The sequence below is a fragment of the Sturnira hondurensis genome, unplaced genomic scaffold, assembly GCF_014824575.4.
Source record: "Sturnira hondurensis isolate 20B ecotype Veracruz unplaced genomic scaffold, ASM1482457v3 Scaffold0006505, whole genome shotgun sequence".
Classification (NCBI taxonomy): Eukaryota; Metazoa; Chordata; class Mammalia; order Chiroptera; family Phyllostomidae; genus Sturnira; species Sturnira hondurensis.
The window spans coordinates 747,564-760,873 of NW_028079136.1; the positions used below are offsets into that span (position 1 = coordinate 747,564).

The following is a 13,310-nucleotide window of genomic DNA, read 5'->3' on the forward strand; positions in this document are numbered from 1 at the left end:
CAGATTGGTTTTAGGAGGACTATTTAGGAAGGGTTTTTTGTTTTGTTTTGTTTTTTAATATGTTTGTTCAGGCTTACCTTTTTTTTCTTCCAGATTTTTTTAAAATATTTTATTTATTTATCTTTTTAGAGGGGAAGGGAAGGAGAGAGGAAAGAAACATCAATGTATGGTTGCTTCTTGTGCATCCCCTGCAGGGAACTGGCCCCTGCAGGAAACTGGCCTGCAACCCAAGCATGTGCCCTGGCTGGGAATCGAACCGCGATTGTCTGGTTCGCAGGCCCGCGCTCAATCCACTGAGCTACACCAGCCAGGGCTCAGATTTTTATTTATTATTTTTTAGAAGGGAAGGAAAGGCAAAAGAAAGGGAGAGAAACATCAGTGTTTGGTTGCCTCTCATGTGGCCCTCTCTGGGAACCTGGCCCGCAACTGAGGCCCTAACTAGGAATCGAGCCAGTGACCCTTTGGTTTGGAGGCTTGCGTTCAATCCTCTGAGCTATACCAGCCAGGGCAGGAAGGTTTTTGTGGATAGTAGTCCAAGTAAAAGATAATGACTGTGGTGAAGGTTAAAAAGGAGAGAACCAATTAACAATACTTAGGAGATGAAATTGGTAAGGTTTTGATGGATAATGAGGTAAGAGAAGAAGAAATAGTATAGATAACTTCTGTATTTCTAGCTATGATTACCAGCACATACATACACTTCTTCCTTTATTCAGTAAATGTTTGCTGAGTGTCTCCTCCTTGTGAGCCACTGTTGTAAGTGCTGAGGATACAAGAGTGGACAAAAGAAACTGTAATCCCTGCCCTTAGTTTAAATTTTAGTTGGAGGAGACAGACAATAAAATATAGTAGGAAAATATATGTGATATTGTGTGGAAAGTCTGTAGAGGAAACTGAAAGAGGAGAGTAATGTCGCAATTTCAAATAGGGTAGTCAGAGAAGGCCTCCCTGAGAAGATTAATTTGATTCAGGAACGGAAGGGGAGGAAGACGTTACTGGTTATCTGGGGGAGGAGTGTGCTGGGTATGTTTAAGGTCCACTAGGTCTTTGTAGCTGAGATAGAATGGTGGAGGGGGCAAGAGTAGAAGCAAACGAATTCAGATGTTTTGCCACAGGAGAAATGATGATGGCTTGGACTAGGACGATTACAGTGTTTAAGTGATGAGAAGGGGTTGAATTCTGTGAATATTTTCAAGTTTATGCTTGGATGATTTACTCCTGATAGATTTGATGGTGGAGCATGGGAGAGAGAGAGGGGGGGAGAGAGAGAGAGAGGGGAGTTAAGTGTAACTCCAAGATTTTCTAACAGCATTTGGAACTTTGGAGTTGCCTTTAGTGAGATACAGAAAAATTGTAAGAAGTGCAGGTTTTGGGGGAAGATCTGTTACTTAGTGTTGGACATTGTGTTTGGGATGACTGTTACTCATCCAAATAGTGGTGTTGAATAAACAGTTGGATATGAATCTGGAGTTTAATGGGGGAGGCCCAGGCTGGAGATGATGATAAGCTTGGGAATCATCGAAATATGAATGGTGTTTCTCAGCCGTAAGACTGGATGAGACACCATTGCAGGTGGAGAAAAAGGGCTCAGGGACTGAGCCCTGGGTGTGGCCCCCGTTGAGCAGGAGAAGCCTACATTTTCCTGCAGCAGCCGCTCGACTTCTTCCACCCTCTTGCCTCATGACTCTCGGAAGTTAGTGTTTTTGCTGCTCCAATTCCTCTTCTCATTCTCTCGTAAACCCTGCCCAGTTGAGATTTCGGTCTCCGCACTTCCCCAAAACTGCACTTGGGAAGATCATGAAGGACTTCTGTGATGTTTCCAGTAGTAAGTTCTTAGTCATTATTTTTCTCAAATTTTCTGTAATGTTTGATAGAGTTGATTGTTTGCCTCTTAAAACATTCCCATGCAGCTTCCCTCCGACCTCCTCATCTTCCTGACTGCCTAACGTCAGAGTGCCTCAGGTCTAGGACCTCTTCTCTTCTCTCCATAGCACAGCCTAGGTGATCTCGCTTAGCCTCATGTCTTTAAATGCCCTGCATGCACTCAGGGTTCCAATTTGTATCTCCAGTTGTAATCTCTTCCCTCAACTCCACATTCAGGTATCTTACTACCTGACAGCTCAAATTTAGATTTAGAAAACGGATTTTTAAAAATTAATTAATTTGTTTAAAGAGTGACTTAGTCCTTTAAAAAAAGATTTTATTTATTTATTTTTAGACAAAGGGGAAGGGAGGGAGAAAGAGGAAGAGAGAAACATTTATGGGTGGTTGCCTCTCGTATGCCCCCAGCTGGGGACCTGCCTCGAAACCCAGGCGTGTGCCGTGACTGGGACTCAAACCAGTGACCCTTTGGTTCACAGGACCATGCTCAATCCACTGAGCTGCTGCAGCCAGGGCAGAAAACTGATTTTTTGTACTACCCTTCATATTTATTTATCACAGTTCCCTTTCTAAATAAATAGCAACTCTGACCTTCCATTTGCTCAAGCCAAAACCTTAGCATATTTGGTTTCTCAAGAAAAGGATCTTTCACATCCCACATTCACTCTTAATTCCTGTCTGTTCTATCCTGAAAATACTAAGAATGTGACCACTTTTTGTCACTACCAAGGCTACAGTCCTTGTTAGTTACAATAGTTGTAATAGTTCCTTACTGGTCTCTCAGTTTCTGCCCTTGTTTTTCCTTTAAATTTATTTATTTATTGATTGATTGAAATATATTTATTGACCGGAGAGGGTCATTGGAACCCAAACAGATTTCCGATGTCAAAATATTGAGTCCTCAGTACTACACCCTCTTCATGTTAAATACCTTCTCTTTCATTTTTGTGAATACCACCAAGTTCCTTCATCTGACCTCTGTTCCAACAATTTCCTGTTTCTTTATCTCTCCATCTTAAACCCCTTTAAAATGGTAAGTTTTGTCACTCTTTTGCTCACAAAAATGCTACCTTAGTAAAATTCAAAGCCCTCCTTGTGGCTTCAAGCCCCCTGCACATTCTGACTCACCACCTCTCTGCTCTGGGCTCCCACCCATTTCCTCCTCTGTCTCAGGCAATCAGTAGGCATGCTCCCCAACCAGGGACCCTGGACCCTCGTGCTTTTCCCCCTTTTAGTGCTCCTGCCCTAGATGCTTGCGTGGCTTATCTTTCAGTTCTTCAAGGTCTGTGCTCGTATGTCCTTATCTGAGAGCTCTTCACTGACCATCTTATGAAAATAGTGACTATCGTATTTACTCCTCGTATTTTATAGCTTTATTGAGATATAATTTATATGCCATAAAATTTACCCATTGGATGTGTACAATTCAGTGATTCTTTTAGTAAATGCACAGGGTTGTATAATTGTTACCACAATCCAGTTTTAGAACATTTTTATCACTCCGGGTTCTGCTTTGCAGCCATTCCCTGCTCCCAGCCTCGGACAACTACTGTTCCGGTTCCTGTCTTGATAGGTTTGCCTTTGAGATTTCATGAAAATGGAAACATACCCTATGTAATCTTTTTTATCTGATTTCTTTCGCATACTGGACTCTTTTTAAACTCTGTCCATGTTGTAGTCGATGAGTTGTAGGATGTAGTGCTAGTTTGTTTCTTTTTTATTGCGGAATACTTTGTGTGGATATACCCCTTTTTGTTTATCCAGTCAACAAATAATGACATTTAGACTGTTTTTGCTTATATATTGTGTTGCTATAATTATTCATATATAAGTCTTTGTGTGAATATATGTTTTAATTTCTCATGAGGTAGGTTGTAGGAGTGGAGGGAGGTCGGAAAGTTGCAGAAGTCTTAATTCCTCTTCGTCTTTGCTTTCTAGAGATAAGATGTTAAGTATTTCAATAAAATGAAGTAGGGTTCCTCTAGGGGTTTTGAGGCAAGGAATAATGGCTTGGCTTCATATTCTAAGGGGAATGGGAAAGAGAGCTGGCCAAGAGCGGGTAAAAGGAATGTTAAGTGGCAGGTAGGTTCCTGCTAAAATCGAGGACTGTTGAATCTGTATGGTTGTGAGATTTGTTAGAAGTACTCAGCCGTCTGTAGAAGCAGCAGAAAAGTTTCTGAGCCCAAAGAGTGGGTTTTGTTAGACGGAGGGTGTGAGGGCTACAAGCAAAGGAGATTGTGATCAGAGTATGATGTGTAGATAAGATTTTGGTAAGGTACAGTTTGGGGATTGAAGATCCTGTCTTTTCCACATAGACATTTATGTAACTCAGTGTTATCATAGGATGCAGGGTAGAAAGTTGGGTAAATAACCAGAGCAAAAATGTGGAGTGCCGTGGGGGAGGTTACCATGTGTCAGTGGCAAGGCAGATCCCTCAGGGACCAACTCAGGAGACAGAAACTGTAATACTGGTTCTTTGAACAGGGACAGTTGAAGAATCATTCATTAGTAAAAGGTAGTTAATTACTACAAGGGGTTAAAGAGGACTCTGAGGCAGAAGTTTGCATATTAATGACATGTCAAATCGAGCCTGTTGTGTGTTTTTGTAAATAAAGGTTTTTTTGCAAGAACCATGCTCATTTATTTATGAATTATCCATGTCAGTTTTCATCCTTAATAGCCGAGTTGACTTGTGACAGACTGTGTGGCCCACAGAGTCTGAAACATTTACTATCTGCCCTTAAAAAAAAGTTTACCACCCTGCTCAAAGGGGGCCCGGAGTGACTCAGGCAGCAGAGCTGTTCTTAGCTCCAGGCTGCAGAGCAGTGGGTAGTGAGGGAACACTCTCTCCCACCGTGCTGAAATTTATGGCTGTCACAGGTTGCCTGTGGCAAAGAATCTTGCCAGAGCTGTCAGATAGGGAGAGTGTGGCCTGAGCATGCAGTTGGAGCTGATCTTTGATGACCGCTGGGCTCTTACCCTGAATTAAAAAATAGAGGACTGAGCCCCTGATGAGAGTTACCTTCGTGCTACCATTGCTGTTGAGTGTCCCTTTGGTGCCCTCTACTGACAGATCCTAACATTGCCTGCTGGCAAAGGAGAGAGATGTCTAGTAGCTCCAGTCACACAAAGTAGAGCAGAAAAGTAGATTTGAAAAAAAAAGTAGAGCAGCTGTAGATTTGAAACTGAAACATAATAATTTGATAATTGGCATGTAAAATGATGGAGAATAGTATAGGAAAAATGGCATGAGCCTTAAAACTGGAAAGGTTTTGCAAGAAGGTGGAGGAGTAAAAGTAAACAGATATAAGGAAGCAAAAATGGGGAGCTAGATAATAAACCTTCAGGCTTGGAGGACAGTGGGATAACTGGGTATTTGAGAAAATTAGGTGTTTTCAAGCTTGAAGATGAAGGGAACATTCAGTTTATGGTAGCCAAGCCTCACGGAAATATCTAAATTTTTAAAGGATGGTACAGTACTGAGTTTCAACCCATTCTAACAGTACTTGGAGTGTAAGTTTGGCATAAATGTTTGATGGATTGATGCATTATATAAGAATGTTTCTTTAAATAAGATTTTATTTATTTATTTATTTTTTTGAGAGAGGGGAAGGAAAGGAGAAAGAGGGAGAGAAACATCAGTGTGTGGTTGCCTCTCACATAGCCCCCACTGGGGACCTGGCCTGCAACCCAGGCATGTGCCCTGACTGGGAATCGAACTAGTGACCCTTTGGTTCTCAGCCCGCGCTCAATCCACTGAGCCACACTAGCCAGGGCTGAAATGCAATCTTGTTTGTTTCCTTTTTTATCACAAAAGAGTAAAGTACATCTGTTCTTAGGCACATCTGAAATGTCTAGTTTCTGACTTCGTTCCTGAAATTGATCTTTTAAATCCTAAATGCTTACGTTTATTTTATTTTCTATTTTTAAAGAACCAGCACCGAGCAGTAGATCAAGTTATTAAGGCTGTAAGGAAAATCTGCAGTGCTTTAGATGGTGTAGAGACTCCTGCCATTACAGAATCAGTCAAGAAGCTAAAGAGAGCAGTTAATCTTCCAAGGAGTAAAAGTGCCAATGTGAGTATTTTTTTTGAGTAATTAGCATTTTATTACATGCAGCTACGTACTGAAGTGAGCATCTGTCACTTAAACTGACAGATTTTTGCTTGTGGACAAAACGTTACTTTAACTTTGGCTTTTACTCTTGAGTTGATTGGGTGACTTACCTGGTAAGGTGGGGAATTCCTAAGAGGAGGTTGGAAGAGCTTTCTGAGAGTTGATGTTGAACAGGTGGATGCCAAACAGTGAACCTGTTGTGTATAGAGCAGCAACTCAGCATAAATGAGTTGGTCGGCTTGAAGGACCTGGGTGGTGGTAGGTACTATTTCTCCCTCTGGATGGAAGTGTCCATGACTGCCGATACGGGGGGTTCTCTTTTGGACCATACCTCCTCCTTGTTGAGAAGACCCAAATGCCCCAGTAACAGTAACTGACTTACTACTACAGTGGAAACCAGGGTAGGAGCCCTGTTTTGATAGCATACTATTGCTTTTAGTGAAAGCTCTCCCCGTGGTTTTTCCAGGGGTGTTTAATCGATTCCGTTCACAGGGATGTTCATAGCTCTTACTGGAAGGATGAGAGAAAGTGGATTGCAGGACACGATAAATTTAAAGTTATGTGGATGGTGTGCCCCTCAACAAATATCTAGGTGAAAGCTCACTCCATTTATTTCTAGAAAACCTGTCCATATGGTATATAAAAGTTTGGCTCTCTCTTTTTTTTTCTTGCTATGTGCTTGCTTTTAAAAATTCAAAAATACATATGAAATCATGTGGAAGTGATCACCTACCATGGTCCTGATGTTTGAGGTTTTATTCATTATGTTAATTTGCTGGGTGAGATAGAGAGTAGGAGGAGAGCTCAGAGCTGTTTTTGAGACACTAAATGGGAAAGCAGTTCTGGTTTCTTTAAGTCCATTCTTACCATGCTAAATAGTAGAGCAACTAATGGAAAATAAAATGCTGTATTAGCATGATTATCACTTTGTGTATCAAATCTTAATTTAGTTTAATGAGGCAGATTTTGCTGAGATAGTGTATTTTACAATAATTTTCATTTACTTCATGATTTTCTTTTGAAAATTATTGAAATAGTTGAAATTTTAGGAAGTGACATTGGTTAAAAAAATTACAGTATTTTGATTTTTTTTACTAAAAATTATCTGTTTACTTGGGGGGAGTTACTTTTTTATTGTTTTATTAGTTCTGCAGATACTTTTGGGGAGGTTTCCCCTGGGAAAGTTTTGAAATGAAAGCTTAACATTTTATGTTATGTCATGGGCCATTTTTTGACGAATTTGTATGTATATGCAGGTGACTTCACTGTCTGGAGAGGGGGACGCCGGCAGGAGTTTGACTAGGGGTATGTGTGTCTTCAGTTCTTTAAATTTGAGCCCTAATTGCTGCTTTTTCAGAGAATCATGTTAACTGTTTCTTTACATCTAGGCTCAGTGAATCCTGAAAATGCTGTTCAAGTAAGCATGGACCAGTTAACTGCAGCGATTTATGACCTTCTCAGACTCCATGGGAATTCTGGTAGGAGTCCTGCAGACTGTGTCCAGAGGAACAGGAGCGTCAAGGAAGCGTGGACCACAACAGAGCAGCTCCAGTTTACTGTTTTTGCGGCGCATGGAATTTCAAGCAATTGGGTATCGAAGTAAGCAGCTGTTCAAAATAAAATATGTACAGCTTTACCTAGAAGTTATTCTGATCTTGTAAAATGCAGCACCCAGTTATCTTGGTATTTAAGTGGATGACAAAGAATCACAGATACCTTGGTGGTTTTCATAAAAATTACAGAGATTTTTGAAGCTGTTCCAGTACCAAATTATCACTCCTACTACATGGGGAAAAGGCAGGAAAATATGTTTAAAATTAAAAGGGCAAATGTTGATCAATAAGTTAGTCAATTTATGACTGTTATTCTTTTGGCTTTCCTTTAGAACCAGGGTAATTTGAAATAGTGTAACGGGACTAGACGTTAGCCCATTTTTTCCCCCTTTTAGTACAATAGTTTACTGCTTGCTAGGCTTTCAAGTGTGAAAGAGCAGATTTCTTCTATACTTTTATTTATTTGGGGGAGGGGAGAAAGAGAGGGAGAGAAAGATCAGTGTGTGGTTGCCTCTCATATGCCCCCCACTGGGGACCTGGCCTGCATCCCAGACATGTGCTCTGACTGGGAATCCAACTGGCAGCCCTTCAGTTCACAGGCCTGTGCTCAATCTACTGAGCTACACCAGACTCTTCTATAATTTTTAATATGGGTTTTTCCTGTTGGATTGTTTTGTCAATGCTGTAAAGTTTGCCAGCTTCAACTTATTTGCAAGTAAGTAATATAAACGGAAAAGTCTGAGTTGAATATTTTGAAGTAAGTAGTAGTATAATAATAGCTTAATGCTATAAAAGAAGGTAATGTCCAGTAAAAAGATATCAAATGTAAATTCTGCTTAAATTGACCTTTATATAAATAAACAAATGAAATATAAAAAATAACAAAATGAGGTGAATGTAGTGTATTAATTCATTCAAGAAATATTCAGGGAGCACCATCTGTGGGCTGTGTTCCTTGTGCCTCCAGGGAGTCGGCAGTAAGCGAAGGCAGCAAAACTCCGCCCCTGGAACTGGCCTTTAAATGGGGACCGCTGCTGTCTGGAGGTGTTTCGTTCCTTTCGCGAGTTGCAGGGATGGTACCCCCTGTGTCTTCCACACACACAGAAATAAGTTTAGGGGTACTAATAAGGCGAACAGATACTTAGAAGGCAATACAGAAAACTGCAGTGATAATTAAGATGGAAATAAAGTTAGTAAAATGCTTAAATAAAGAGGGATAAATGAGAAAAGCGATCAAATTATTGGCTAGGGGTGTTTGTGAACCAGTAGCATTAGATTTAAAACAATACTTATAATATATTTATACATACAGACAAAATGATTAGTGTGTAAACCTAGCAGTAAGTTAGAATACTCGTAGAATGCATTTTTACTGAACCTAAGACTTCTGTTGTACAGGATTGCCTGGTTGCCCTAACCATCTCTGTGCTTAGGGCAATTGGAGCTAAATTAGTACTGTCTGATGAGAATATAACAGCATCTGTCCCCTCCTAATAAAGACTGACTCCATGCAAGTCGGACCTATGCACTGTCTCTGTGTGCTTCACTGACTCTGTTTCAGTGACTTAGCAAAGGAAAATAGCATCTAGGGATGATAACATTTGTATTCTTTCTTCGTAGAATTTACCTAAAAATGAATAATTACTCAGTGTCATTCAACTAAAATCTAAAGCTAGTGACTAGCTGACTATAACATTTAGGTGAATTCTCCAGCTGGTATCGTTTGGCCCCCGGAGACTGACAGCCAGGGGCGACGTGTTTCCTTCTGCATTCCCTGTGCTGTGCCTCTTCGTTTCGCAGGATTAGCGACAGTGACATATCAGATGTTTTTCCTTAAGTTCATATGAGTGGTAACCCAATTATTTCAGATGATAACCACTTTTAGGAAGGATGGCTAATGACATATTTGTGTTAGTTAACTAAATTGTATTATCAAATAAGAATTAAATTGAACTCTTTCTTTTCTCAGTTATGAAAAATACTACTTGATATGTTCCCTGTCACACAATGGAAAGGATCTTTTTAAGCCTATTCAATCAAAGAAGGTTGGCACCTATAAGAATTTCTTCTATCTTATTAAATGGGATGAGCTGTAAGTGAAGTTCTGGCTTTTATTTTTTTCAGTATGCCTTGTTTACTTTTTTCCATGTGTGCATCCTGGTTTTTATCTTTATTACAGTTCCCATTAAAATCCATTAATTCCTTACTGGCATCTTCAGGTCTCTTCTAGGTATGATGCTGTAGAACAGACTGAAATTCTGATTTCAAAAACCTAAAATGCTCTTTTAGATCTACATGTTGTTAAATTGCAGAAATGTGCCATTCTTCCTAGACTTTGTCAAGTTAAATATATAAATTCATGTGTAATCGTAGAAAGGTGGTATGTTGTAACATTGCTTAGTTTAGGATTTTTAATTACTATTCTTATAGTAAGGTAATGCTTTCATTATTTAGGCAAGATAGGACATTGCAGAACTTTTTTTAATTTTGCATTTAGTAAGTGGTATCCTATTCTTTTATTTTTTTAATTACAAAAATAATACATGTCTCTGAAACTAATCATATAACACAAAATGTGTGTCCGGTAAAAAGTGTCACTTTCTTTTTAACACTTAACCGTCTCATGGCTCCTCAGAGTAACCCCTGCTGACCTTGTATGTCCTAAAGTGGAACACTGGCAAACATGTACATATGTCTGTGTATGTATGAGCACACATATGTCCTGAATCAAAAATTCTCGTGCTTGTAAACGTCTAGTTCTTCCTAAAAGAAATAAACATGACTACTATTATTTTGCCTAGAAATAGGAACTATAAGTCTTGAGTGAATGCACTAACAAATTTTTAAAGAAATGTTATGTATTTGAAATTTCAGTTAAATTTGTCTAAGATATTCAACAGTTCATGTTAGCCAAACTTGCTACTTCAGGTTAGCAATGTAAAGGTTATTCAGGATTAAAGATTATTTGATAGGTCAATTAAAATACCTACAACTGTCTGCTTCATTAAAGGATTAATATATTTCTATCTAATTTTTTCTATTAATACATTTTTTTCCCTTATAGAATTATTTTTCCCATCCAGATTTCACAATTGCCGTTAGAGTCTCTTCTTCACCTTACTCTGTTCGGGATTTTGAATCAGAGCAGTGGGAGTTCCCCTGATTCTAATAAGCAGAGAAAGAGGCCAGAAGCTTTGGGCAAAGTTTCTTTACCTCTGTTTGATTTTAAACGGTAAGTGTTACTGAGTTGTGATGGTGAGTTTTCGTGGATGTTTCTGCAGCATCAGAATTGGCTGGAGAACAGGGTAGGGAGCGACGACAAGCATGAGGTCATGAGCTGCCTCAGCTTTTTCCAGTGTGATAAAAAGGGAGTTTTATGAGACACAGATCGGAGGAAACCAGTTATTCCGCTGTAGTTTGAACGTATCTATATGGGTAGTTGAAGGATTGTTTGCCATTCTGTTTCAGGAGAAAAGCAGCAATCAGTTCACTTAGGAAACTGTCATTTTCTTCAGGCACTATTTTATTGACATCATACTTCGTCTTTTAGGTGCCCTTGACATTACTAAAACAACTCCATTTTTCCTCTTCTTATCCTTACCCCGTACTTCTCAAGTTTGAGGGAATCTGCACCTGAACATTATTCCCTTCTCCTTCCCTGGCTATCTGATTCATCTACCTTTACTGCTGTGGGCCCCTGGCCTTTAATTGTCAAAGGTTCTACATGAGTACAAAAACTTATTAATGATCCTTAGGAATAAAGAAATTCCTTTCAAGTTTTTGTCTACTAACAGCTAGTAATCTATCTAACCTTTTAGCTGACAGGTTTACTTATGTTTTTAGTAGCAGTAGTTTCATGAGACCATCAAGAGTCTTCCTAAATGAAAAAATAAAATTAAAAAATCAGTTGAATTAAGTTTGGGATACGATTCATACAACACATGGTGACATTTTTTAGAGTGATAATGCACATTAGCGTGTTAAAGTATCTCTAGTTTTGCAGTCAAGAAGCCTATTGTGTTTAATAGCATATCACTCTGTAATAAACCCATAGCATTTACTGTGTGCTAGGTGTTATTAGTCTGAGTGCTGTGTACATCCTTGTATTCCTCACAGCAACCCCGTGAAGGTTGTTACTGCCCTGTACTTGTTACAGAGAGCTTACATGACTTGTGCTATGGCACTGAGCTAATTAGTGGTAGGATTGTTATTTGGGTGAAGGACTTAACATTCTTTCAGAATTCAATAGAGTAAGTGATTTTAGACAATTAAATATTTCGTGTCCAACACTCTGCTGTTAAAAAAGTGAACAGGTGTCATTCAGTTTGAGATGCTGCCAAGTAATGCAGTTAATCTAGGTAATATTAGTACTTAACATTAAAAAAATAGTCAGGTGTTAAGAGCGCAGATGATTTTACATGACTTCATATAGACAAACAAAGTGTTAATTATTTAGTTCAGTTAGTGTACTATCGCACAGTAATCAGAAATCCTGGTCTTGAAATTACTTTTAATTTGTGTTAAGCTGCAGCTTGCATGCAGCCTGATGAAGTCACTGCTGTGGAACCAGATGACTTCGAGGCACTGCAGTCGCCTCAGTCCCACATGAGTTCTTGGCTCATTTTTCAATAAACAGGACCAAGCATTTGCCTTGCCTTTCCTTTACAGGTGCAGCTCAGGGTTACCAAATACTTGGTGTGAGAAAGTATTTTATAGAAAAATTTCAGCTAATAGATGCAGGTGGAATGATAGAATATCACCAGTTTGCAGCTCCTACTGAAATAATTTATGTCAGCGTTAGATTATGCCAGCATTAGGCCAGGGCTTCCGGTGCTATTGATATTTTGGGCTGGATAATGGTTTGCTGTGAGAGACTGTCCGGCGCCTTGTAGGGTGTCTGGTTGTGTCCCTGCCTTCTGCCCGCTGGGTGACACTAACGCCCCAGTTACCAATCCAGAATGTCTCCAGACATCGCCAAATGTCTACTGGGGGCAAAATCACTCCTGTTTAAGAACTGTGGATAAATAGTGATTACTAATACCTGCTTAAAACCATTAAGCAATTATTGTGTCTGGAACTGTATTGTAATATGGATGTTTAGACTGCAGCTAAATAAACCATGTCCACACCTCAGAAAAAGAGATAAACCAAACTATGTGTGCCTTTTCATGTAGTGCTATAGAAAGTAGTATATAATACCCCCTAAAAGTAGCAATTATTCTTGCCAGATAACTAAACCCAAATCAGATTAAGTCTTCAGATCTAACTACTACTTTACTACATAAAACAGGAGATAGAGGGGCAAGCTGAGTGACCAGAGTGATGCAATAAGTAAAATCCAGGTTAAGGAGGATTCTCAGAACAAAAGAATTGGCTTTTCCAACAAATGGCAGGGGGGAAAAGATAGGAAGAATGTATAGACTAAAACAAGAGTTGGTGATATACCACGGTTGGGAAGATGGTTTTCCCAGGGTGAGGCTCACCCATTGCACTCCGGGTGTGCTGACCCTGTGAGTTCCCCAAATGTGGGAAACTCGACGGCACAGTCTGTGGTAGTGGGGTCTGCGTTTGCACTCTCCCCTGATAACTTGTGTGTCAAGAGTAGTTGTCTTCCCTTGCTGCTGTGGCTCAGTGATTGAGTGCCGGCTGGTTAACCCCTGGGCTGCGTCCCTAATAGGGTGCACAGGAGAGACAGCCACACATTGATGTTTCTCTCCCTCTTTCTCCCTCCCTTCCCTTCTCTCTAAAAATAAATAAATAA

The 13,310-nt window shown here is 39.7% G+C and overlaps 1 protein-coding gene and 1 non-coding gene across 2 annotated transcripts in view; both read left to right on the plus strand.

Annotated features, from left to right (window-relative positions):
* Nucleotides 1-13,310, plus strand: part of PIK3C2A (phosphatidylinositol-4-phosphate 3-kinase catalytic subunit type 2 alpha) — an 83,334-nt gene that overhangs the window by 42,948 nt on the left and 27,076 nt on the right. Inside the window, exons 9-13 of the mRNA XM_037049981.1 lie at nt 5,814-5,957; nt 7,253-7,301; nt 7,385-7,595; nt 9,519-9,641; nt 10,614-10,781. Coding sequence (XP_036905876.1) covers nt 5,814-5,957; nt 7,253-7,301; nt 7,385-7,595; nt 9,519-9,641; nt 10,614-10,781 — 695 coding nt within the window. The remainder of the gene's footprint in view (nt 1-5,813; nt 5,958-7,252; nt 7,302-7,384; nt 7,596-9,518; nt 9,642-10,613; nt 10,782-13,310) is intronic.
* Nucleotides 12,974-13,132, plus strand: LOC118989819 (U1 spliceosomal RNA). Its single transcript, XR_005067093.1, has one exon. It is a non-coding gene; the product is annotated as a U1 spliceosomal RNA (small nuclear RNA).